Source organism: Ambystoma mexicanum, chromosome 4p (genome assembly GCF_040938575.1).
Source record: "Ambystoma mexicanum isolate Mex_15411 chromosome 4p, UKY_AmexF1_1, whole genome shotgun sequence".
Classification (NCBI taxonomy): Eukaryota; Metazoa; Chordata; class Amphibia; order Caudata; family Ambystomatidae; genus Ambystoma; species Ambystoma mexicanum.
Window position 1 is genome coordinate 667,442,266 of NC_090927.1, and position 27,699 is coordinate 667,469,964.

Sequence of the window (27,699 nt, forward strand, 5' to 3'; positions counted from 1 at the left end):
GGTGCGCCAGGTGTTCCGTTTCAGACTCAGGCATTGGCTGTAGGCAACCAGGTGGCTTAAGCAGAGGTCTTGGTGGCAGGACAGGAGAAGGCTGAACTGCGGGAGCAGCCTGTTGTTGCGCAGCAGCTGCGGCCGCCGCAGCTTGGCTCATGGTGGCAAGCGCACAGGCACCCCGAATGTATCCACCTAATGGGGCCGCAACTCACCACCAGACACAGCCAACACTGATGGCACCCCTCTTCCACTGTGGCCAGGCACATGCAGATCCAGGAAGCAGTCTTGGCCAGCCGACTGACAATGGAGGGTCCAAAAATTGAGCAGGGTAGGCCCCAATTTGAAACTACCAGTCTTCCAGAGGGGTCACACCCACAAACTCGGTGAAAAACAGTGAAACTGTCAATAGGTCATTGGAAAAATGACACGTGCTGCATCCAGTGGCTATTTGCCACTAAAATATCCAAAAATTGGGTCCGGATGGCTCACGGATGCCTCGTTACGAGGCTGTGAACATCCGAGGCCTATTCAGCAAAATGGCCGCCGGCTGCGTGTGTCTCTCCCCTCTCCGCGGTCAAATATCGCTGATGCGCTCACGTACGATCATCCGCGCACTGAGCAAATTTTGCCGCCTGTCCCAGGGAGTGATCCGGTCTTCGTCGCCACTGTTAGCGGTGTTCCGACACCGCCTTCCGTGAGCCCCCCACACCCCGTGACACAAAGACACAGAGGCAGAGATGTTGCTCGTGTGGGCTCCACGGTGGTTCTGACGCCACCGGGGAATGCCCTCTTTATTTATGCAGAGCACGCGACGGAGTGAACGTCACCCCGTCATGTGCGCGCCCTTAAAGGGCCAGCGCTACAGGTCTCTAAGGTGAAGGGAATTAGCACATTTATGAGAACCTAGGCCCACGCCTGCCACTCCCGGCCCTACCTGAGACTGGGGGATCTCCTCCTCACTGTTTCCTCTCCTGGTTGCTTGTAGATCCCTTTCTGCCAAATCCCCCCCCCTTCCATGCTCCCCTGACTGTCTGCTTTCCTCACTGCGTCCTTCCCCCGAGGATTGTAAAGCATCCTGTTGCTTCCCGCAGCTATAAATACCCTAATAATAATAATGTGTAAAAGCTCTTGTTATGAGTGGCCTTCTATTTGCATTTCTAATAACAATGGGATTGTTGAGCATGGTTGTTTTTTTTTGTTTTTTTTGGGTAAGGTGGCTGCCATTTACCCAGTCTCGGGAGGATAGCTCAGAGGCAACGCACTCCTCTTGGAAGCAAGGTGATGTACACCACCACAGGTTCGATCCCTGGGTCTGTGTTTAGAAACCTCTGGGTATTAAGCGTGTTATAAATAACCAGTTACAATTACCTAAAGATGCATAATGAATTATGGCCCTGAAAAACTAAAATAAATGGCAGACAGGCACTGATTGGTTCCTTTCGACAGTCCTTATTGGCGCTGGGTTGTGTTCCTGCAAAACCTTCTGCCACGTTTGTAAAAATGCGCCTCCAAGGAGCGGCGTTATATTTGTTGCCGTTTCCCTCGCTGCTTTATCATCCAGAAGTGCAAGACTGTAGAACATAAATGCAGAGGCTGTGGCGAGCGGGGAATTGGGATCAATGAAGCAAACACTTCAGCTGTGGACAGAGAAGGGGTGACGTGTTTGACAAATCTGGTCACTTGCCAATCACGGGTTACCTTGAGGGATGCGATGCGATGGAGTCAAAGGCACGCGGTGCACAGAATTGGAAAACGTGCGATTAGCAACACATTGATGACCCTGTGAGGTCATTACCCCATGTCATGCAATGCCAGGGTGGGTTCAATTCCATAGGCACCCACACAGGATCGCTGGGGGCTCCGAGTGATGAGGTCAGCTGTCACGTGCTGCATGCACAAGGGGTGGCAGCAGGAGGGTGGTGGTGGCTGCACTGCACATTTGCATGTCATTCCAGGAACCTGCAAGGAAAAAAAGCCGCCGTCTGCAGTCGCTTTAGAATTTACATTTTAATGGCTTTTAAAGGAACAAAGTGACTGCACGAATTGGGTCATCCAGGCAAGTATCAGGGAGCATTAAAGTGGCTCAAAATGTGTAGTGGCACTGCAGTTCTGTTAGAAGAATTCCCAGTGCAGAGTGCATTTCAGATGGAAAGCATATTGAGTAAGAGTTGTGAGTGTGCACTGCACATCTCCCAGTTAGGGAGTTTCTTGTTTTTGCGCGGCGCGCGCGCCAGTGTGTGTGGCACCTTTGGGTTAGTGGCGAAATACAGGAACACACATAGATAGGTATTGCTGAGGGGGCCATTGTACGTATTTTTCCTTGAAGTGTGACACTCTGTAGCACCCTTTGTACCTAAAACCAGGTCTTTAATCGGGTTGAGAAATTGAGGCAGGGTTTTCAGGGGTGGCGGGGGCTGTGACGAGGGTGTGTAGCCTAAATGATGGGCGAGGCCTGAAGTATCCCCAGCACGAAACAATACAAAAACATGGCTTTCCTCACTGTCGGGTTGCTTTTTCTTTTATTATCCCATGCAGGGGTTTTCGAACCCGAGACCTACCGGTGATAAGCCAGTGTTGCATCTCACTGTGCTATTTCATAGGCGCATAATTGTTTTTTTTTTTATTCAATAAACTGCTTAACGCATAAACCCTGTCACAGGCTTTATGTGTCAAGCAGTCTATCGAATGAAGCAAAATAAATTCAGCACCTACGAAATTTCGTAAGTGTTGGATTTCTTTTGTTTCATTCAATATACTGCTTGACACAGGCTTTCTGTGAAATGTAGTCTATTGACTGGAAGAAAAGGAATCCAGCATCTCTGAAATAGCACAGTGCGATGTGACGCTGGTTTGTCACTGGCAGGGCTTGGGTTCGAATCCTCAGCACGGGATGATAAAAAAAAGTGTCTTTCCTCACTGTCGGTTAATGGAGTGGTGGAGGCAGTCTCAGCAGTGCCCTGGCTTGATCAAAGTTTCGGGAGATTTCTGGGGCTCAGCCCCGGCACACTTAAACCCTTCCTAAAACCCTTTATTTATATGTGAGAACAACCACTTACCACTTTATGGACATAGTAAAGAGACAATGATATAGACTATTGAGAGGAGATACATTATAACAGATTGTGTATCCTCAAGTTGGTGTCCTGAGTAAATACCGGAAGTAGAAAGCAACTAAGGATTACTTCTGAGGCTTACCCGTCTTCCTTGTTCTATGAACTTTAATCCAGATCCGTCTGCCAGCAACTCCCAACCTAGGGGAACCAAAACGTACATAATTAACCTGTGTTTCCACACAGAGAGAAAGGTTTACACTTCTGTTCTCACCTCATGTCTAGCAATGCCTTTGTAAGCAATGTATACGAATTCTGGATCAGAGAATACACTTTTGGCATGGTGTGCTAGAAAGCATACCAACTCACCCCTGACTTCAACTCTCCTGCAACTCTCTTGATCTCACCCCCTTCCACGCGCTTGTCCCCTCCCCTTTTATCCAGGGGGACCTGCCTGTGCATGGAGATTCATGGGGCTGGCCCTCAAAATCTGGGAAAACTTTGAATATTCATGAGTGCCTTGAGCTCCTAAATCCTTCTGGAGTAGCCACCCGAACTGCATGCTTTTTTTAAAACAAAATAAATGCCATGTGGGGTGGTGGCGGCAGGCTCTCCACAGGGCAGTGTAATCTTTTATTACATAAAAATCCAACCCCAGCTCTGCATTCTTCTCCTGGTACCAGCATCATCAAGCCGGGCAAAAGTGCAGGCATGATTAAGAGAGATAAACATAGAAGAAGGAATACCACCTGCTCTTCTGATACTGTAGACATAACAGATATAGTCTTTCTATTATGTTTACTCAGGGTTCGGAGGAGTAAGCAGTGTTGCACTGCCCTTTGGGTGCCCAACCACACCCCACTGGTCTTTAGAAAAATGAATCGCATCCTCTGAACCTAGGGAATCTTCAGTGGATACACCAAACCCCAAATTACCACAGAATCTGTATGAATCACGTTTGAACAAATTTGGCCAGGCTTTGTGAGAAGGTAGTACTGGACAGCAGCGGCAACACAGACCCTTCACTGAAATATTAAATTATTAAATTGCAGCATGTCCACTATGAAACCAAAGTCAGAGGTAGACTTTTTCAAATGGGTGTTTGATTACATAGCTGCAACTAATGGCCTTGGGGATCATCAGTGTCTCTGAATGTCCTGCCATGAGTCCTGTTGGCATGTCTTATATATTGTTTGCGCAGAGCAGCACATGCCATGTATCCCACTGAGGGCATCCTCCCACTTTGCTTTGTAAAACTGTAAACTGTTGATAACCTGTCTCTTCCCACAGCAGTAATTCCAACCTAGAGGAGCCTGATGCATGTTTATCCCTGTCTTTAGTGCCAAGGTGGTCCTCTAGATGCTGGAATCTGTTCAAATAAATAGAAATAAAATACTGACATATATAGAGTGCTACTGTTTGATTTAGAGAAATACATTTTTGTTTCCAAATTAGACATGACCATAGCATGCATTTCTTAGTTTCCTGTAAACAATTTAGAGACATTCATGAGCAGGTTGCAATGTTAACCTCTGTCACGGTTGGCATGATATCGTTTATTTTGATACACATGTTCTAACAGATGTTTTATTTATCCTATATATTTCAACAGGGTGATCCGGGCATACCAGGAGACAGAGGTCTGCAAGGCGAGCGTGGGAAGCCTGGTCCTTTGGGTGAACAGGGGATATTAGGACCTGTTGGACCAGTTGGACCGCCAGGAGAAAGAGGACATCAAGGAATACCTGGCTATGATGGTCGCCCAGGGCCGCCAGGGCCTCCTGGCTCCACGGTATGATGTAATACTGGGTGTTCAGAGTTTTTTTTTTCTATCTCACAATGGAATGCTGATGGTGGATGCTTGATTTCCATCTATTTTCCTACATTAACCTTTGACATCTGTGATACCTCTTGTGATCATTCTGGCTAGGGCGTAAAAAACAAGGGCTTACATGTTACTTCTTTTCCAAGGCCACTTTTAAGGATTGATAACTATGGGTGGGCACATAGAAGAATGCCACCAAAGGTCCCAGCTTCTGTAATTTGTTTTACTAGAAACTCACCCCTCTGCATATGCACCCTCAAACTGAAACAGAGGTCAAAACCCAAATGGCCCTCTAACTGGTATTTGCCAATAAAGAGACAACACAGAGTGGATTGTGGTATGCCAAATGCAAGGTAACCCAGCTTTAATTGCAATGTCTAACTGGGGGAAAAACAAGATTAACAGCCAAGCTCTCACTCAAGATTTTTCTCCACATATCAACAGGAAACAACAGTTTTATTGTCATTTTGATGTCATAGTTATGAAAACCTATTGCTCCTGGTCATTGGCTCCTTCTACTAAGCTATATATATAATTCTATATGTCCAATAATAACGATTGGACAATCCTTTGTCTAAGATCCCACCCATAAACCATCCCATAAAAATGTGCTACATCATCATGCTTGAATATTGTTGATGGGATCTAAATTACTTCTGCGGTAGAAAGGCCATGTGTTATTGGTTAACATGCAGCTACACTCTCTGTGAACTGATGGCATAATGACATGTTTTATTGTAGATGGGAGGAGAGGACAAGCGCATCGCCTTTGTTCTTAATTAAATAAAACAGCTCATGTTATCTCCGCCGTGATGCTGCTGAGTCTCACAGACCTGTTCTTGCAACAGTAACCGCGCCATCCTGTTCTTGACACATTTATGAATACTGTTATTATGAAACATTCTGCTTTCACCATGTGCACAGTAATTATATGTCTCTTTAGCCACATCATGCTTTTCTGTCATGCCTAGCCGATCACTGGGACATTAATCTACCAACTACTTATGAAATTTCCTGGGATGTTCAGTTCGTCCCATAAACCTCAAATAGTCTGCTGTGTTGTCGCAACTTGATTTACCTTGACAGTTGGATGCACACAATGGTATCTTGTTCCGCCATGTAACCCTCCCCTACAGAGTCTTGGGCCTTCACATTCCTTTGAGGCAGCTACCATCTCGCTGGCCACAGAATTTTCCTGAATTGAATGTATTTGTTCAAAAAGCATGCATAGCTAGGTCCTCTTGTAAAGCTGCAGTGTTTAATTCTCTGCTGTGTCGTTGCAGTTTTGAAATGGCAACTGCTTGTCGTGTTAATTTCCTCTGCAGGACACATTTATTTTGCATTTATTTTGCTATCTATCGAGTTTCTGGTGCACGCCTGTCACATTGTATTTCTCCCTTTGGGTATGATATGGCATTTATAACGTGCCTATACACAATTGTTTCAAGGTGCAACGAGGCAATGGAAGGGGAACAAAGGGAATACAGAGACAGTGATCTTACTAGGCCAGGTGACATTGACATCTCGCAAGTGCAGGGGAGTGGGGAGTGGAAAAGTGTGAGGGGAAAGGGGAAGGGCCAGTGCAGTACATGGGATAACACAGTAAAACAATAAAAGTGCAGCCAGCTGGTGGCAAGTGCAAAGGGTAAGTGCAGACATTAAGTGCCCCAGTGCTGGTACGGGGACTGTAGGGATACAGAAAACAGACCCCAAGTTCAAGGGTTGCCAGGGGGGGCAGTGCAGGTGTACAACTGGCGCAGAGGGGACCTGGGCCGGAGATCAGAGGGTAGACAGGTGACCAGTGAAGTTTCAGTTTCAGCCAGGAGTTAAGCAGGGGAGAGGAAGAGAGAAAGCAGAAGCAAAGAGGAAGATCTTGAGATGCTTCCAGAACTTCAGATGGTTCTCCTCAAGTTCCAAATAGGCAGGGAGGCTGTTCCAGGGGAGGCACCAGCCGAGGAAAAAGATCTACCACCAACTCATTGCTTGGAGAAGCAACTGACCCTGAATGAGGTGGAGGCAGAGGAGTGAAGAGATCAAGAAGGAAGATATTTACGAAGAGAGAGTTGGAGGTATTGAAGCCCCAGGCCCCAGAAGGCCTTGTGGACAATGCAGAGGGTTTTGAACTTAATCCTTGCAGCCACTGGGAGCCAGTGCATACATTTCAGTGCTAGAGAGATAAGATCCCTTGGCTTGAGGCCAAGGACAAGTCTCGCAGTCCTGTTTTGGATGAGTTGCACAGGGCGGAAAGTAGAAGCAGGCAGAGTTATAAAGAGGCTGTTGCAGTAGTCCAGCCTAGAGAGAATCAGAGCCCTGGAGACAGTGAGCTTCTGGGGGAAGGAGACGAAAGGAAGAATATCTCTGAGAAGGTACAGTTGGTAGTGTGACTTCTTAGAGATGTCATCAGAGATGTGAAGAGAGAAGGAGAATGTGGAGTCAAAGATGACCCCGAGGTTTTTAGCCTCACAGGTCGGATCAGGAAGGGGGCCAAGGGAGGCCGGCCAGAGAGTGACAGAAAAGGAGGGAGCAGGTGTGCCGATGAGGAGAATCTCAGTCTTACTGGCATTAAGGCAGAGATCGTTGGTGGCAACCCACTTCTGGATAGCAGACAGACAGTCAGAAATGAGAGAAGGAGAAGAGGTGGCAGAAGGGAGCCTGAAAATGAGCTGAGCGTCATCCGTATAGCACTGAAAGTTGGGACAGAGAGCGGTAATGCGGTGGGCAAAAAGTGCCAGGTATTGGTTGAACAGCCAGGGAGAGAGGGTAGACCCCTGGGGAACACCACAGGTAGAGACAGAGATAGAGGAGAGGAACAACCCTAGTTGGACCCGAGAGGGTCGATTGAAGAGGAAGGAGGTCAACCATGCTAGAGCCTGATCGGTGATACCCAGGTTATTATGGAGACGGTTGAGCAGGATGGCATGGTTGACTGTGGCAAAGGTAGAAGGGAGCTCAAGTAAGATTAGGACACAGGGGGTATTAGAATCGAGGTTGGAGAGCAGGTCTTCACGGATGTTCAGGAGAGCAGTTTCCATGGTTCTGGCTGCTCTGAAGCCAGACTGATGGTCATGGAGACAACCAACAGATTCAGTGTGAAGATTAAGCTGGGAGATGGCTTTTCCAGGAGTTTGCCCGGGAAAGGTGTGATGGATTTCTTGAGAAGGGGGTGCACAAGAGAGTGCTTCAGTGCGGAAGGGAAGACTCCAGTGGTGAAGGAGTGGTTGCAGAAGTCAGCCAGAGCAGGGGCAAGGGTGTTAATGTGGTCCTTGATGGTTTTGGAGGAACAGGGGAGAACCTGTTTTGATGAGACTTTCATAGATAGGACTTGTCTAGAAACCTCATCAGGGGAAAACGGGAAAGGCAGAGAAGGAGGTAGGAGAGGTGGCCACATGGGGGTGGGGGGAGAGAGGAAGAGCACAGAGTAGAGGTAAGAGGGGGAGAGGAAGAGAGAGAGGATAGGATGTCCTAAGTTTTAGAGATGAAATGAGAAGCCAGTGCTGTGCAGAGGGCCTGGGATGGGACAGGAGAAGTACCAACAACCTGATCAGCCTACAGTCACCTAATCTATTCTATTTTAAAACACACTAATTGTGCAAGCTAATGCCTTGTCTGCTCCCTACTTGTGTGGCACAAAATAACTATCATGTGTGCTAGTTGCATTTCCAGGAGAATTTAAAGTGCTGTTTCAAATGTGTCCTTTCTTAGCTTATAATTTTGTTTCTTCTGAGGAAGGCAGGGGGGCTGAGTCTGAACATGCTCTCTAGTCAATAATTGCCCCACTACAAAACTCTGAACTAAACTCCCCCATACATCTACCGCACCACAAACCACAAGCAGTCCACAACCCTTCTTTTATTGTAGAACCGCCGGAGTGCCAAGAGATAGCGCAAGTGGCAACAGTGCATAGTACAAGACCCATTAACATTAACAAATGTAGCAATGCAAGTACATAGATTTCAGGCACAAGACCTTATCTCGCCTTTTCTGGGAAAAATGACAATACAACTGCCTCCTCACCTACTTCATGTTGCTGTTGACCCTAGAATTTTCAGAGAGCCCTTGCTGAACCCTAGCTCACCCACCCTGGATATGCCGGGGCCCTTACAGATTGTGTCATGAATGCCTTGTCATGACATGGAAGGTTGCACTGACCATGACCATAGCTTTTTGCATGAACAGGCATCATACACCGCTCTTGCCCACGCTTCAGACAAAACCATGGTTCTGGATCCATCCCCGGGATTGCATCGATGATTACTTCAGCAACTTTGTTTAAAGGTTCTACGCATTTGACCCCAAGATACCCCAAGGACGCTAGGCCATTCTCATCAGGAAATACTGGAGAATTGTAAATCTCTGTTCGTGTCACCAATTAGAATGAGGATTGTATTGCTATCGCACTTTATTGTGCACCATAGTACATTCTCCGTTACACTAATGCACGATACGCATGCAGAACATGTCCGTACTAGTTCCATCGCCAACCTTTCTGTCCTCTTAGCATTCCCCTAGCTGGTGCAGTCAGAGTGAGAGTGTGCATGGTGTGTTGTGTTGCTGGGATTTACCCCCTGCACCACTGCCGTTTGCATGGCAGCATTGAGCAATATAGTCACTGCAGGGAGGCAGTGGCACAGCGATCTCCCCTGCAGCCCACTCTACAGGGGCCCGCTCAGCACCTGGCAATGTCTTCTTTTTGTGTTATGCCACTAAGGATAGGAGGGTAGCTGTCCTCGACATTTCTGTCTCTAGGATTGATGTTACGACTGACCTGAAATTGACATCCTTCAGCTCTTCCTTAGTCTGCTTCACTTTTTTTTTTAATTGATTTGGTTGAAATACAAAGAATATCAACCTCTCAATTGTTTGACAACAATTAACAAATTCAGACAAAACTTCTCTAAAAAGTGAGCATAAAGATAAGCATACAAAGTTTCTTAAAATTACTATTGTTCGAGAACATATATGTAGAAGAATAAGAAAAATGCGTAAAAAATTAATTTTCATCAGGAACGTCATTTAGGGGTCGCCAGAGGTCGCAACTGGACCTCTGCGGTCTCCCTTGCGACCTCTGTCTTAAAATGCAATGCAAGCTCCTGGGCTGTGGCCAGCACTATGTGGCTTTCTTGTTCAGGCCCCTTTAAAAAAATGAAGAAAAATAAGAACAGGAGTGCCACAAATCTAACACTTTCAGCAGTGACCCTAAATAAGAAAGAATAGGAATACCAAATAATGTGTCTTTCTGGAATTTTATACAATAATTGCTAGACTCATCAAAGGTTTATTTCAGTCACACTTCGGGGGGTGAGTCACTGATTTAGTCTATTCTTAAATGCCTCAACTCAGTCTTTCATCCTTCTGATGTCGATAAATGAGCACCAACACAGGTTGGGTGATATTGGGTGTACATTTTTTCTATATAAAGCGCTTTAGCGTAAGTGCTATATAATAACACATCATTATCATTTGGTCTTGGACGTCTGCTTGCATTCACAGTAATTTAGTAATATGGGCCTACATACACTGAGCTTAACGATGCATATGGCGATCCACTCTTGTATGAAATGCACATCACATTATAGTGATATCGTAACCATATTTTTCGTAGTGTACAATGCTATGTGATGCCACTTCCTGTTTTGTCAGCGGGTGAAAGGTCGTGTTCCATCGCTTCCCTCGATATCACTTGGGGGTGGGGTCAGATGACATCACTTCCTGTGATGTCATCAGGGGTCAAGGGTCGTGTGATGTTACTTCCGCTACCCCTGGCATTTTGGTGAAATGACGTCCCTGATTTTCATCATCAATCCGCTTTGCATCCATGGTTACATGGATGGTTATTTGCCATCTAATATGACTTGTTATGGGCGATCAGGAGCGTAACCTGCTCATAGCAACTTTCTATTCAACGCAAAGCATTAAGAGAACTTCACATGAGACTCATAAATCTGACTATTGCAATTCTTACAGCCAGGCGTTTGGTATGAGGTCTGTTTCACTTAGAAAAGGAGAGCGGAGCAATGCAGACGGGTGCATGCTGCAGTCATTCAGTGTAATGCAGACGGGTGCATGCTGCAGTCATGCAGTGTCGGTTCAATCTGTGCAATCGTCCACAATTAAATAGGGGATTCCTTTGGAAAACGGTGCCGTGTCCACCGCCTTGTGCGCACATGTTTCTATAAATTGCATTGACCATTGTACAAAGGAGTCAGCCAATAGGCAGCCACGCAGGCAAACGCGCGTAACTATCTCAAATGTTGCTTAAAGCCTTGATTCCTATCTCTGTAATTGAAAATGAAAACAAATTAAAAATGAATTTCTTGCCTCCCCAGCAGAACAGTGCTGTTCCCTTTGAAGAAATTAAAAAGTATATCAAACATGAGGTTCTCCGGATTTTTGAAGGTAAGAGAGTTCTCTGTTACATAATGAGATGTAAATGTTATGCTATGTTCTGAGAGTTTTATAAAGCGCGTCATATTACCCGAAGGTGTCATGGCGCTATTGAGGTAGCTTGTCGGCAAATACACATCTATTTTAGCAGCAGCCCACTGAGTGGTAGACCGAATAGGTACGTTTTAGGCAGTTTCCGGAACGAGAGGAGATTGGATGTGGTGCGGAGTGTGGCTGGTAGGTGGTTACAAATTCTAGAGGCAACGTACGACTGCCCTGTCTCTCCTTCCTGTACTTCGGGGTGATACGTTTCTTATCCAAAGTAGACCTAAGAGGGCGCCGCAGTCTGAATAGAAGGAATTTGGATGCCGGTAAGGTGGCTGTGGGATAATGGAAGATTTTATAGCCAATACACATCCTTTTGTATATAATCCGTTCCTGGATCGACGACCAGTGCAGTGATTGCAACTCTGGGCTAACATAATCCTCTGTCCTGGTCTTTGTTAGAAGTTTTGCGGCTGAGTTGTGTACTCTCGGTGGCCGCGTAATGGTGGGAGCCATTGTTTCCATAGACCAGTCGTGAGGCTATAATGGAGTTATCGACTGTTACCCAGTGAGAGAAGGAGAGGAACTGGAGGGTGTATCTGATTTTGCTTAGTAGAATGAAGCACGGTTTTGTCACTGAGAGGGGCTCCAATTGGAGGCTTATCCTCTTACTCACTACTTGTAATATAGCTCTTGTTTCTTTGCTACTTCTCTGGTCAGGATTTGCAGATTGAGAATTTTGTCTAATACCTTTGATACATTTACTAAAGTAAATAAGTTTGATTAAGAAAAGCTGTAGTCCCCGTGGTGTGTGCAAATGCCAACGTAAGAAGAACAATCGTTGTGTAAATGAATAACGTTTGTGAGTGGTATAGAATGCAGCGATTGGTTGTAAGGTATAACTCACAGTCTGGGAAGGCAGTCAGTGCCTTACAGCATTGCCCCGTGCAGTGCCACGGCAGCATAAATAAGCACTGGAACAGCTGGTCCAAGGATCGAGAAAGGAGTCAGACATACATATTGTTTCTTTTCCAGCAGTGCCAATGAATTGAACCAACGCTGTGTGTGTTGTCTGGCAGCATACCTATCTTTGGCCTAGTCTGACTGCATCTGCTCTGCTCTGGTCTCCTCTTTGCGCTGTTCTGGCCTCTATTCTCTTGACTGTGCCCCAGCTTCTTCTGATCCCCTTTCCTTTACTCTACTCTGCTCTGCTTTGCTCTTCTTCTCTAGACTACAGTAGGCTCTGCTGCTCAGACAAGTGTTATCTCTTTGATATGCTCTCCTCAATGTAGCTCTTCTCTTTCTCCATATGTTACTGTGCATGACCATTTCTCCTCTATGTAGTTATGCTCTAATCCATACTTCTGGGCTTTATTCTTCCCTGCTCTAACCTCCCCTCACCTATCCAGTTCCGATGCACTCCCAAACATTTCTATATTTTGCTCTGCTCCCTTGTTATTTATACATCCATCAGGAGGATAGCTTATGGGTTAAGTACGCTCCTTTGACATTGGCCAAGCCTGCACTTTGTAAGCTTGAGTGCTGGCAAAGTGATTTAACACTTCATCCTACCAAGGATGATTAATTGCATACCATTCAATTGGATAATACGCATTAGTACCCAGCGAGGATCAATGAGCTTCTAAAAAGCAGGCTTATTGGCCCTCGCCCAGGCCTTACTTGCCTGAGGACACCATGGAAAGGGAGAAGAGACTATTTGGCTTTTTTTTCTCAAGTAGAGAAACAGTCGCAGTGCCGTTTCTCGACTTGAGAAACACTGCTCATGCCGGTATGACATGCCGGGGTACTAATGGCTATATAACTCGCAGAGGGGGTGGCATCACCGGTAGGGTTAGGCCCCCGGGGTTTCAGTAAAGCCCTCACTTTGCTTAGGCTTCCAACTATGGCCTCTGGAACATTACCCCCCAGCAATGCCTCCCCTCCTCAGTTTATATTGCCTAAATAAATCCCCATGGGAGGGGCATTATCGGGTCAGGTAATGCCCTGGGGCTGCGGGAGTAATATTAGCCCTGGGGCATTAATAGACCTGTCAATGCCCTGGGGGTTTTATTGCTACATCCATCCCAAATGCTTTTCCGTGATGCTCATTCCATTTCTTTAGTTGAGAAACAATGTCATTGCTGTTTCACAACTAAACTATAAAACAAGATGGCCGCCATGGAAAGGATAACAGAACTACCAGTAATCCTGTATCCCTTTCCATGCTGGCCATTCTGCGATGGGAGAATTACCCGGAACACTTAGAGTTCCCTGTGCTGGTGGTCGGGGGAAAGGAAGCTGCAGGTAAATGGGGAGGAAAGAGTTCTGAGGGGGTCGAGGGAAGTTGAAATTAGGAGGGTGGGGTGTAAAGGGGTGTGGAGGAACACCCACCTTCACCCCGGCAGGCAAGATGGCGGCCTCCCGCTTCCGAGTAGGTTAAGCCTGTGCTCCGAGCCTCTTGATTGTCTGGGAGGCCCCCTGGCTCCACAGCCAGGGTACTAATAAAAACTATTACAGTGTGAAGAGACAGGAGGGGGGAGAGTTACAGAACGAATTGCTATTAAAAAAAACGTGCTGTTTTTATATTTTTGACCTCCTCTCCCCTGATTATTTTCTTGTGTACGCTGCTTCCTTTTCCTCTATTTTTAGGAGGTCTGCCATAGTCTTTTCTGCTCTGATATTAAACTCTCACCTGCTCTGATCTTTTCTCCTTTGCTCTTATTTTTCCTTTTATGTTCTACTGTGTTGCGCTTTCATCGGGTCTGATATCCTCAGTTGCTGAGTTGCTCAGTTGCTGTGCTTTCCTTGATTCTCTCTGCTCCATTATGCCTTGTCTTAGACCTCATTGTGCCCTCCCGTTATCTTCTCTGCTTGCTGTGCTGCTCTAGTCTATTCATATATAATCAAATGCACTTTACTCATGTATGAACTATTCTATTAGGCTTCTGCGTGGCTCTTCTCTGCAGGCATTTGTTTCTGGGCGCGTGTATTGTGGGCTACTCTTATCTCTGTTTTCCCCACACGCTTTATTAAGCTGTAGTGCACAGCACTCTGTCCACCCCCACTTTGACCTGTGTAATTATCTCAACACTGATGGCTTCCCAATTCTTACATTGTTTAATCATCAACTATCTGTTGGCCGCTGTCATCCAAACTCCACTCCTGAGTCCTGGTTGGCTCTTCGCCACGATTTGCATCTCTAGAATGTCTCCTCTTTCTGGTGCCCCCTTTGGAAGTTCTGTAATCGGAACTACACTGCCTGGTGTTCCGCTCCCTTATTCTCAGCTCATATTTCTGGCCGAGCTGATCCCCCTTCCTCCCACTGCTGTGCACTATCCTCACTATTTCTTGACTAGTAGTTTTCCATTTCATGTTGCATCCAGTCCCTTGCATTTACTGAAATGCATACAGTTTTTTTCAAAATCACTATAAAAACTAGTCGTGAAGTCACCTGGTTCACCATGTGGTGACAGTCCATCATCTATGTTCCATCACTGTCTCCACGTGCACCAAAACACTCCATAAGCACGGAGACAGCAGGCGTCTGGGTAGGGTCTGCTTTTGTGTCTGAAGAGGCTTCTGCATATTTATAGACACATAGAATATATTGAGGGGTCCAGGTCACTTGGACTTCCCACCTAGAGTATTCAGATTGCGTTGAACAAAGAAACAGCGTAATCCTGAGCTTGCCGGTAACGAAGGGATATTTGCTGCCGGGCAAGCAGACTAGATTTGCTGGATGGTAATAAGCCATATTGTGGTCTACAGTACACACACAATTCTATTCCACGCAATTGGCTATCCATCAATGCAGCAGCAGCATAGTCTCCTGCCCTATTGAGAACATAAGTGTCCGCTGCTGTAACTTAGAGACAGATTTGCGATCCAGTGTGATGAGAGAAGATGGTACTTCAAGAGGCCGCATCCCAGGCCCGCTAGATTGGACACGGTTGGAAATGCATCTGCTTGATCGTCGCGTGCGGTGCTTATGTTAACCATGGTCGCAGAGTCTGAGAGTTTCCAGTCACCAGCCTTGCATCCAAGGAGGGTACCCACGGAATGGCCTGTCTGTGGCCTCCTGCTACCATGTCTGCAACCTAAGCCCACCGCCGATATTGTATCTCACACATGAAGCCATGAGGCATAAGGTGTGTTTTGTTGTTGTGTATATATTTATAAAGCGCAGCAATTCCATATGAACAGCTTCAAGGCGTTGGTTGATGGGAGTCTTTTTACTGTGCAATAACCAGGGGTGTTGCTAGGTCTGGAAAATCTCTGGGGCTATGCTAATGACGGGACAGTCGGGACTCTGGGCTAGCTGGCCTTTTGGTTGTAGCCTCTGAGCTTCTATCCAGGGCTACAACCAAAACACCCTGGGCTATAGCTCCCCAGACCCCATCTAGCAACGATCTAGCAACGCCTCTGGCCATAACAGCTTGCGTGTTGAGGAAAACCAAATGGCCTTATCTTAGCCTCTTGACTAAAGAGGAGAGAATTTGGATGGCGCGAGTGGCCTGCTCAAATAACGCTTGACGTAGCACACAGCCACGGTTTTGCAAAGTCTTGTAAAGAACAAGCCTCCACTGCAAACAATGATTGCTTACTTTAATCATATAAACGGTAAATCAGCAGAAATGAGCAGACCTCGCGTGTGAACTTTGGCCGCTAATGGCCAGAATTAAGGACCCTGCGTGTAGTTTTCTGTGTGTAACTGGAAAGTGAAATAACGCTGCGAATGTTTCAGTAATTGAGTTACTCGGCCCTTGAGTCCCCAATTACCGGTCCAGACCCATAAGCGGAGCTGCGGATTAATACCCGCAGGGTCGTGAGCAGCAAGAGAAATGGAATACACACAGAGGGTGCAACGCCTCTAAACCACGCCGAGCAGGGCCCTGCTTTGCCAATAAAGACTGATAGCGAATGTGTGAGAGTAATATGTGTAACAACAGCACGGTGTCTCATCGTCGCGAAATAAAACCAGTGGGTGGATTTCAAACTGCAGAGATAATTGTAAAATATTGATTCCGAACTTACATAGAAGGCAGGAATGAATACAAATGCAAATCAGATGTATTCCTTTTCACGTGTGTGTCGATTTCCATAGCCCCCATGGGATTTTTTTTAAGAACACATAAGATTATTTGTTGTCTGTATAATGTATCTTTTGGCCCAACAACCATATTTGGTCTGCGACATACATGAGCTAACTATGCAAGATGTACCTGCAAAAGAAAGCAGTGTCGCATGCAGCTATGGTGTTCCATCTCCTTGAAAATGATAGGTGGGAGGAGAGCTTAAAGTGGCCTGGGTCCTGCTGGGTTGTGGACCCGGCAAATCTGCCAGAGACTCCCCAGGACAAAGTCCTGCCAAGCCCCCACTTTCAACCGAGATGCACATTGGTGGTGGGGCGGGGTCGCATCCGCAGTCCCCTCCCTTCACTAAAGCATTTCCATGATCTGCTTCTGTTGACTGCCTACCGCCACTTGCCCCCGCTCACAGGCTGCTGAAGGATGAGAAATCACCTCAGCGCCGAGAAGTCCTTGTCGGGGCACTATGTACAAGGAAGCCAATGGATGTGTTTGTTTTATGATAACTTTGTAAAGGGGGTGGGGAGGACCATGCTGGGACTTAATGCCGAGCCACTAAAAAGGCTATTTCCCAACTTTGTTCGACTATCAAACTGTGCGATTCACACTTTGTCTTATTTAAATTTTTTACTGCAGAAAAGATAGACAGTGGGTCGGGAGTAAGTATATAGAAAGGGGGAGAGGAAGGGGTGGGTGATTTGGCACAGTGAGTATCCCCACCGACATTCTGTGGTACAACATTTAGTTAAAAAAAAGTGTCATTGTGTAATTCGACCAGTTACATTCGGTCAAACTTAATAGAGTCACTAAAACATTGCAAACAATAGGGCTTCTCTGGGCTTCATAAGCCCGGAGGCGCTGGGATCTCCGATGTTTGATAGGCATCACCCATCATCAAACCTTATCTGTGTGTTTTTTAGAATAATTTCAACAACAAAAAACCCACTGAAGTGAATTTCTTCAAAATAAGGGTGCTGGTCTCATGACTAAAGTGTATGTCCAGTGGCAGGCTCCCCTGTCTTCCAGCATCCCTCACCCTAGAATTTCCAACCACATCTACTACGGTCACCAAGGGTGTTCCAACCAAGGAAAAAGCGCATTTAGGCCATACAAGTGGGGAAAGAGCGCTATATAAATAACCAATACAATACAATACTGATCAGAGTGCTTGTGCCAGTCAAGGCAACTGTAAAATATGGCCCACTGGATCCGCCATTTTTTTGACCAAAGTAAGATCGTGAGGTTTGCTTTGAACGATCTGTCCCCACATGGGAAGAATCCGAGTACAGGTGTGAATCCCACTTGCTTTTGGACATTCGGCTGCCTGCGAACCAATCACCTGATAAGTGCATCCTGTTACTGTTAGGACGCCAAGGAGAGCGCGCAGAATGGGAGCTTTATCTGTGGATCAAAGCCCACGGTCTGTGCTCCCTAACTCACGGCAGCACAGCAGAAGGCTCACCCTGCTCATGTGCCCATGGTCTGTGGTCCCTAACTCACCACAGCACAGCAGAAGGCTCACTCGGCTCATGTGCCCAATGTCTGTGCTCCCTAACTCACCGCGGCACAGCAGAAGGATCACCCTGCTCATGTGCCCATGGTCTGTGCTCCCTAACTCACGGCGGCACAGCAGAAGGCTCACCCTGCTCATGTGCCCATGGTCTGTGCTCCCTAACTCACCGCGGCACAGCAGAAGACTCACCCTGCTCATGTGCCCATGGTCTGTGCTCCCTAACTCACCACGGCACAGCAGAAGACTCACCCTGCTCATGTGCCCATGGTCTGTGGTCCCTAACTCACCGCAGCACAGCAAAAGGCCCACTCGGCTCATGTGCCCAATGTCTGTGCTCCCTAACTCACCGCGGCACAGCAGAAGGCTCACCCTGCTCATGTGCCCATGGTCTGTGCTCCCTAACTCACGGCAGCACAGCAGAAGGCTCACCCTGCTCATGTGCCCATGGTCTGTGCTCTCTAACTCAACGCGGCACAGCAGAAGGCTCACCCTGCTCATGTGCCCATGGTCTGTGCTCCCTAACTCACCGCGGCACAGCAGAAGGCTCACCCTGCTCATGTGCCCACGGTCTGTGCTCCCTAACTCACCGCAGCACAGCAGAAGGCTCACTCTGCTCATGTGCCTGTGGTCTGTGCTCCCTAACTCACCGCGGCACAGCAGAAGGCTCACTCGGCTCATGTGCCCATGGTCTGTGCTTTCTAACTCACCGCGGCACAGCAGAAGGCTCACCCTGCTCATGTGCCCATGGTCTGTGCTCCCTAACTCACCGCGGCACAGCAGAAGGCTCACCCTGCTCATGTGCCGGTGGTCTGTGGTCCCTAACTCACCGCGGTACTGCAGAAGGCTCACCCTGCTCATGTGCCCATGGTCTGTGCTCCCTAACTCACCAGAGCACAGTAGAAGGCTCACCCTGCTCATGCGCCTGACTTCCTCCTCCATCTCCTGCCGGTTGCCCTCATTTTCTCTCCACCACTGGCCAGACCTACTGGTAGTGTTTTTTCATGAAGCCTTGGATTCTGTCAGTAGTCTCCACATGGCTCAGTCTCCTTCTCCCCCCCCTTCTTCATCTCCTCTGATGGTGCAAATAGGGTCACCTGCACTTCTGCAGGAGATCCTGCTCCTATTGGACATGTAGGTAGTGGAACCGGTGCCCCCTTCAGACAGGGGCTCCAGTTACTATCACAGTATTTTTGTGGCACCCAAAAGCAACGAGGCAGGCCTGAGGGTTGTCCTGGACCTTTCGTTCCTCAACTTGTTTTTATCCCTTGAACATTTTGTGCACATAGCAGAGTGGATGTGCACGAGGGACTGTATGTGTTCCTTAGGCCTCAAAGATGCATACCTATACATCCCCATCTTCCAACCGCACTGGAAATTCCGGCACTTCACGATTATGTTTCCAATACAGAGTGCTGCCGTTTGGCCTCAACTCAACCCCTTGTGTGTTCACAAAGATTATGAATGCAGTGGTGTGCCTCCTTCACTTGGAGTGCCACAATCTATACCCTTATCTGGACGACTGGTTGGTGAGGGCCAACTATCCTGAGCGGTCCATTCACATCTGCTAGAGGCCAGCGTATGTACTTCAATAATTGGGGTTTTCCTTCAACCTGCTCAAGTCACAGTTAAGACCCTCCCCGGAACCTGGTGTTTTTCAGAGCCAGGAGGGAAACAGCTGTTCAGAGGGTGTTCCCCACAAACGACAGGCTTCTGTACCTCCAGAGGGCAATTCATAATTTCCTGACCAACTCGACTACCTCGGCATGCTGGTTCCAACACTTGCTTGGCCTTATGGCTTCATGCATGGTCACAGTGCGGCACGCCAGACTCAAGATGAGATGCCTCCAGCTCCACCTGGCATCCAATTGGAACAGAAACATTGGAGCACAGTCGGACAGGCTGCCCATTACCCCGTATCTTCTTCCGGACCTTAACTGCTGGCTGATATGGCGGGGAAAAGCACCCTTCTCTCAGCCTGATCCAACCCTAGTGGTGATGATGGATTCCTCCCTCCTGGGCTGAGGGCTACTCGGGATGGCTACTCGATTTACAGTGCATGGTCCAGGATGGAGTTCCTCGTTCATATCAATCTTCTGGAGCACAAGGCGGTTGACCTAGCGCTCAAGGCTTTCTTGCCAGACATCAGGGGCTAGGTGGTTCTGGTCAGGAACGACAATTCGACAACAATGTTCTACTTGAACAAGAAGGGGGACCCGCTCTCCCCTCCTATGCATGGAAGCAGCGTCCATCTGGGAATGGGTGTTGTCAGAGAGGATCTGAATCTCTGCGGTTCATCTCCCCGGGGACAGCAATGCAGAGGCGGACCAGCTCATCCGCTTGGGGTTCAATGCCTACGAGTGGGAATTACACACACCACAGAGGGGTTTCTGAAACTGGACTAATTTTCATCTCCTCAGATCTCCAAATGCCCCCTATTTGCCTCATGGGTGGGTCGGGCCGGGGGGTATCTGGGAGATGTGGTCCAGCTCTGCTGGCACAGCCGCAGGTGCTCTGCATTTCCTCCTCCTCTGTTGCTCCAGCGGACCCTCCTGACATTTCAGCCCTAGTGGGTTGCAGCCTTATCTTGATCACCCACTGTTGAGGACATGGTTCTCCAACCTCCTCCACCTCTGGTCGCAGGGGCCCATCACCTCTGATCCCCAGCAGGGGCTTCCTCACTCAGCGGCACGGGGCGGTGGAGCACCCGTACCCAGCCAAGCTAGCTCTGTCGGCTTGGCTCCTGATTAGCTGACACTACAGCATTCATGGTTCTCTGAACGCATTTGGGAGATAATTCAGGAGGTCAGGAGGCCATCCACTTGCTTGTCATACAGGAGTAGTGGACCAGGTTCTGCCACTCGGCATGTGGAGAGGGCATTGACCCCCTATCTTGCTCCCTGGAGTTGCATTGCTCACCACATTAGTATAGGGAGGGCCATGTCTCACTGTCTTGTTTGAAATGTAGACTGAGGCAGTAGATTGGCTGATTAACGTCCTTCCTGGGAGGGGTATAGGAACGCGGGGATAAGACCTTAATTCAATGCAGAAGTTAATGGGCGGTAGTAATCTAAATTCTATGTTCAAAAGACCTTGTGCCAAGTTTGTCTCTCTAACTTCAATGCAAACCGAATCTCTGTCAGAGGAATCAAGGACGGGTACTGTTGTTCTTCGCGTAATGTCATCACAGATTACAGGCATACACCCCCTAACTAATCTCATCTAATGAATAGATGTATGTGTTAAACTGACGTTTGATGCTGCATGACTTGTTCTCAGTCTGGGTACCTTGCGCATGTAAACGATAACAAAGTTTAGAAGATTTAGACTTAACTGTTTGTTGCTTATCCCTATGAAAGTACCTTCTGGCAGCAGCTTCGGTTGTGTTGTTAGATGCTTTTCTATGTCATATCGCTTGCTGTGCTTGAGTTACTTGCTTTTGGGCACCCTGGGTTAGAACTGTGTGTTACGTTTGCTCTTAGGAGCCTTGATGAGCTAGTGCTCAAAATCTGTTACTTGTCCAATTGCTGCCGAGAATTAAGTGTTGTTTGCGCAAGTGAGCATGATGACGCTGAACGGGGATGCGTTGATGTTACCGGGATGTGTTATTTCTAGCTGCACCAATGGGAAGAGAGGAGCTGTCTCGCGGTTCAGCTGTGAAATTGACCGTCGACTAGCAGTATTTTCCTCAACTCATTTTGTTCAATTCCCCAAATCAGTCGCATTTTTCATGCAATTACATTGGTACATGCAATACTCTTTCGTGCTCATGTTTAAGACCGTTGCACAGATATTCGTTGTTAAAGTCTCCCGATTAGTAGTAGAACTGTTATCTACTGTGGACTCCTACATAGACAACATGTTGGTATTGGGCGGAGTTTTGGGGGGTACAGCTGGGTCTGCTCTGTTGTCAGCCTCTAGATCTTTGAGTGTACTCAATAAGGGAAATCCATTTGAGGCTGGGATATTGCTGTGAAGAGAACGGATCTCAACGACCGGTGGGGGGTGTCTGTACTCCCACTCCCTATATGGTGGAGGAGAGGCACAGGAGACCCCAGCCAAGATTCTCTATTCGGTAGCAATGGTCGAGCAATCAAGGCCTAGCTTCTCAGGAGGTGATGCAGGCTGGTTCTTAAGTACAGTGTATCCCCAAGCCCCCACAAAGGAATATCCACACTCTGTATTGGTTAGAACACAGTCTTTATATAATCAATAGTTAAGGTTATGTACATTCATCATGATAACTCACTTTGTACTCTGGCAAAATCTACAATGACAAATATTTACAATCCTAAAGTGGTACCACCCTAGATCTCATTGAAGTGCATGAACAATATTGTACAATGTCACACAGACCAATAGAGTGAAACCAGCAATAGAGAGAAGAGAGAAAATAAGATGGTTGAGCAATAGGCAGAATACTGACCCCTACCACTAGGCACAGTTCTGTGTGGAGATCCCCCCACCTAGGCAACCTGTAAAGAAAGATATAGCACCAGCCCAGTCCATATATTGCTCTGCAAGTCTTATTTTCCTCTATAATGTTTTTACCCCCCCAATGTACCTGGTGGAGTCGACTAACGTCGAGGGACTCGCTGTTCGGCGACGGGGAATCGACGGCCCTTCTTGAATGCCTTCCTTTTCAAGCGGGAGGCACGGGGCGTCGAACGTCCGTCGACAAACGAGGCAGAACGATGTCGAAGAGGCGGCAGCTTCGTCCGAGCGGTGCTCGTCGGCGTCGGGGCGTCGGCGTCCTGCAAGGCGGAGGTGTGCGGGGCACCTCGATGACAATAGTTCTGGACCGCAAAGATTGTAGAGACGAGAGCCCAGCAAGGGCGTCGAGTCGTCTGAGTCTTTGAGGTCGTCGGGTGGCGGGAAACCCACCGGCAGGTTTCTCCTCGGCGCGTTGGTCGTCCTCGACTTTCTCCGGCGGGATAAGCGGTCGACGATGCGGTCGAGAGAGTCCTTCAATTGAATGTTCTTAGGCAATGGAGCGGACGGCTCCGGTCGTCGGCGGCACGGCGTCAAGTGGTTCCCAAGGCTGGGCAACACAACTTCGACGGGCCTCCAGCGGTTCCACAAACCTGCGAACCCTGGTCGACGGCAATGGACTTCGACGACGTCGATGTCCGGGTGCTTCACTTCGATCTCCTCGGCGGTCCCGTCTCGGGTCGACAGCCTTTCGAGGACCTGTCTTCCAGGGCGCTTCGGCGAAGATGGAGCGGTGCTCGATGGTCCCTCGGAGCACGGGAAGAGGGCGCCTTACCAGGTCCTCTCTCGGGTCAGCCCTCGACGAATTTAGACAGCCTTCGGATCGGTCGAAGCAAATGCCACAGCAAGTCTTCTTCTTCCAGCTGGACGTCGAGGATCAGCAGTTCCAGTTACTCTTGAGTGGAGACTCGGCTTCTGGACACTTCTGAACTTCTGAACCCAATGGTTGCTTCTCAACCAATGGTTCCTTCAGAACTGAACTGAACTGAACAATTTCCAGTGGTGAGAGGTCCCCAGATATACTATCCTCTCTCTCATCCACACTGCTGGCACACACACAGCAGCCAATCACACTGCAGGGCATTCATGCAGTCAGTCAGCCAATCAGGCACACAGTGCATTCAGGCCACACTCCTCCCTTCCAGACACTCACAACAAGGAATGTGGATTGGAACAAGTATCCAGCCATTCAACACTACACACCGCATTCAGGCCAGTTTCGGGCAGGGCTGTCTCAGTCTTTGTCTCACATGCCAGAAACCAGACAACCACAACAAGGAGTGTATATTGGTCACACACTCCATTCACCCAGGTCCCACCCACAGGAGGTACCCATAACATACAGTCACTGGGAAGGCTCCAGTCAGTCTAGCTGGGCCTTCACAACAATACCATATATGGAACTTCCACCCAACAGCCAGTCAGGGGGAAGGGACAGAGTCAGGGCTTCCCAGGACTTTGGGAAAAACAAGACAACCGGCAATAGAAAGCAAGAGGCCACAGGGGCCATCTTGTTTCTATCAGGAATCAACTGATCCCAGTGGCAGGGCCTGGGCATCCCAAAATGGAGGATACCCAGAGCACCTGTCAAATTCAGCATGGAGCTGCCACCAGCCCATACCCTGCTCTGTGGGCCACCCACAGGTGCCCAAAAACATACACTAGGGGCACAGGGTTGTACCCCTACCCATGGGTGCCATAGGGGTATCCCATGGGTCTGTTCACCAAACCAAAAGAGAGCTGCACTGCCAGGAGTCCCACACGGACTCCGGGGCAGAAAACATAACAGAACACACGGTAAAAACAGAAAAAGGACAAGGATTCAGAGGCCCTGTCCCTCAGATGCATTTCCAGCATCACAGTCGCCCCCCCCCAGACTGAGGTGGAGGGTGTCTAATCTCCCACGGGATAGACACCCTCATCCAGACGGTCAACATACCTTCTGGAAAGGCCATCTGCATTATCGTGACTCTTCCCTGGTCTGTGCTCTATGGTGAAGTCTAGCCCTTGCAGGCTAATGGACCACCTGAGCAATTTCGGGTTCTCACCCTTCATCTGCATAAGCCACTTCAGGGGCTTATGATCTGTTTGGACCTTGAAGGTAGACCCCGTAAGGTAGGGCCGAAAACGCCTAAGGCTCCAAACTATGCTAAAACACTCCTTTTCAACAGTAGCCCACCTAAGTTCTCTACCCTTGAGTTGTCTACTGATGAATATGATAGGGTGTTCTCTCCCTTTGTCATCTAACTGGGACAAGACAGCTCCAATTCCGGTGTCGCAGGCATCCGTCTGGACGATAAAGGGTCGGCTGTAGTCAGGCGCACTCAACACAGGTGCCCTACACAGACTTTCTTTCAAGCCATCAAAGGCCCTCTGACAGTCTTCGGTCCAAGTAACCTTCCTAGGCTGCTTGGGTGACGTTAGAGCTGTCAGAGGTGCAGCTATGGTCCCATAGTCTGCCATGAAATTGCGATAGTACCCGGTGAGACCCAAAAAGGCCCTCACCTGGCTTTGAGTAGTGGGAGTCTCCCAGTTCTGTACATCCTGTACTTTACTGGCGAGAGGTTGGATTTGACCCCCTCCTACCTCATGACCAAGATAGGTAACTTTCCCCTGAGCTATCTGGCACTTGGTGGCCTTGATAGTGAGGTTAGCCCTTTTCAAGGCCTGCAACACCCTATCCAGATGTGTCAAATGCTCTTCCCAGGTGGCACTGTAGACGGCAATGTCGTCTAAGTAAGCCACACAAAAGGCTTCCAGCCCACTGAGCGCATGGTTGACCAATCTCTGGAAGGTGGCAGGGGCATTCTTCAACCCAAAAGGCATGACCCTAAACTGGTAGAGTCCCTCAGGTGTTGAGAAGGCCGTCTTTTCCTTGGCATGGTCCGTCAGAGCTATTTGCCAATAGCCTGAAGTGAGGTCAAAGGTGCTCACAAACTTGGCAGCACCTATAGTGTCCACGAGCTCATCAGCCCGGGGCAATGGGTGTGCGTCAGTCTTGGTGACGGCATTGACTCCTCGGTAGTCCACACAGAACCTCCAATCCTTGGCACCCGCCTGGGAACTTGCCTTGGGGACAAGGACCACTGGACTGGACCAGGGACTGGTTGAGGGTTCAATAACACCCAGATCCAACATCTTGGCGACCTCAGCCTGGATGTGGTTCTTAACGGTATCTGACATACGGTAGCACCTGCTTTTGACAGGTACACTGTCACCAGTGTCAATTTCGTGCTTACACCACGGTGTAAGGCCTGGCTTCAGTGAAAACAGAGAGGCATACTGTTGGAGCAAAGCCCTACAGGCCCTCTGTTGCTCTGTTGTCAAATCTGGAGAGAGATGTACTCCCTCCACTGAGCCATCCTGAGGGTTGCTATGCAGCAAATCAGGAAGGGGCTCACTCTCATCCTCTTCTTGCCCAGAAGCTAGCAAGAGACATGAGACTTCCGCTCGCCTGTGGAAAGGCTTGAGCCTGTTGACATGGAATAGCTGAGGAGCTACCCCAGGGGCTCCCATGTCAACCAGATAGTTGACTTCGCCCATCTTGGAGATGATCCTGAAGGGTCCAGTCCACTTGTCTGCCAAAGCTCTAGGCTTGGTAGGCTCCATCACAAGGATTTCCTGTCCCGGAGTCCAATCCACTTGCGAAGCTTTCAGGTCATGCCAGTACTTGTTCAATTCCTGGCTGGCCTTGAGGTTTGCTGTTGCTTGACCCATCATTTGTGTCATCCTCCGCCTGAGGCCTAACACATAGTCCCCCACTTGCTTGGCGGGACCTGGAGGGGTGGCTTCCAAGCCTTCTCGGATCAAGGCGAGGGGCCCCCTCACGGGATGTCCAAAGAGTAACTCAAAGGGGCTGAAACCAACACCCTCTTGAGGTACCACTCTGTAAGCAAACAGCAGGCATGGCAGGAGGAGATCCCATTTCCTCCTTAGGGGCTCTTCCAAAGCACCTAGCATGCCCTTGAGAGTTTTGTTAAACCTCTCAACCAGACCATTGGTCTGGGGGTGGTAGGAGGTGGAGAACTTGTAAGTTACCCCGCACTCTTTCCACATGGTTTTCATGTAACTAGACATGAAGTTGGATCCTCGGTCAGAGACAACCTCCTTGGGGAATCCAACACGGGTGAAAATGCCCAGGAGAGCCCGGGCAACCACCTTGGCCGTAACAGTCCGAAGGGGGATTGCCTCAGGGTACCTGGTGGCATGATCTACCACGACCAGGATGAACCGATATCCACCTGAAGTGGGAGGGTCAAGGGGACCGACGATGTCGATGCCCACCCTCTCAAATGGTGTGCCAACCACTGGCAACGGCTGCAGTGGGGCAATGACACTGCCTCCAGTCTTGCCAGACAACTGACAAGTTGGGCAGGACCTGGAGTGGGACTCCACCTCTACTCCCATCCGTGGCCAGTAGAAATGGGCAGAGAGCCTCTGCTTAGTCTTCTTGGTCCCCAGATGACCAGCCAAGGGCACCTCATGCGCCAACTGCAGTAGGAAGGGCCTGTAAACCTGGGGTACCACCAACCTCTTGCGGGCACCAGGTTCAGGCTTAGTGGGCTCACTAACAAGGAGCTCACCCTCCCAATAAATCCGGAAATTCCTAGGCACCTCTCCTTGTGCCTCGGCCAGGGCCTGTTTCCTCAGTCCCTCGAGAGAGTGGCACTCTCTCTGTCCCTTACAGAAGTCCGCCCGGGAGGGTCCCCCTTCAGCTAACAAGCATTGAAGGTCGGGATGATCCTCCGGGTTAAGAACCTCTCCCACAGGAGAGTCTTCTGTCTCTTCTCCCACAGGAGTTGAGTTTGGGTTTTCCACTGGACCCAGCCCGTCCGGAGCATGGATCCCAATGGGTGCGGCGGGAAGAGAAGGTGCTCCCTCCACAGGGGTGGCCTTCTTGGTCTTCCTCCTTCTTGCCTTAGGCCTCGCCTTTGGCTCGGGTATCTGACCCACAGCCAGACCCGATGTCACCTGTGATCTAGTGTCGGCAGCAGCAGTCATGGGAAGACCATCCGAGATCAACCCCAACTCTACTAGATCATTCCCTAACAAAATGTTAGCAGGGACATTGTCTTGAACCAGGACAGGAAGCTTCGCTGTCTTGTCTCCAATCATGAGTGTGACTAAGGCTACAGGTGATAATTTGGGAGGCCCACCAGCTAACCTGGTGGTTTGCAGAGGAGCACCTTCATAGTCCTCTGGCCTGAGCAGGGTCCTGTCCACCACTGTCATGCTTGCCCCAGTGTCTCTCAAACCAGTAGAAGGCTGGCCATTCAAGAGGACACTTCTCAAAAATCTACGGGTGTTCTGTGG

At 48.8% G+C, this 27,699-nt stretch overlaps 1 protein-coding gene across 3 annotated transcripts in view; it reads left to right on the forward strand.

Annotated features, from left to right (window-relative positions):
• COL19A1 (collagen type XIX alpha 1 chain) overlaps window positions 1–27,699 on the forward strand; it is a 2,241,461-nt gene that overhangs the window by 2,142,511 nt on the left and 71,251 nt on the right. For 2 of the 3 annotated variants that reach the window (XM_069606203.1, XM_069606205.1), the window contains exons 49-50: window positions 4,657–4,836; window positions 11,196–11,265. In XM_069606203.1, coding sequence (XP_069462304.1) covers window positions 4,657–4,836; window positions 11,196–11,265 — 250 coding nt within the window. The remainder of the gene's footprint in view (window positions 1–4,656; window positions 4,837–11,195; window positions 11,266–27,699) is intronic. The other variant, XM_069606204.1, reaches the window with a different exon arrangement.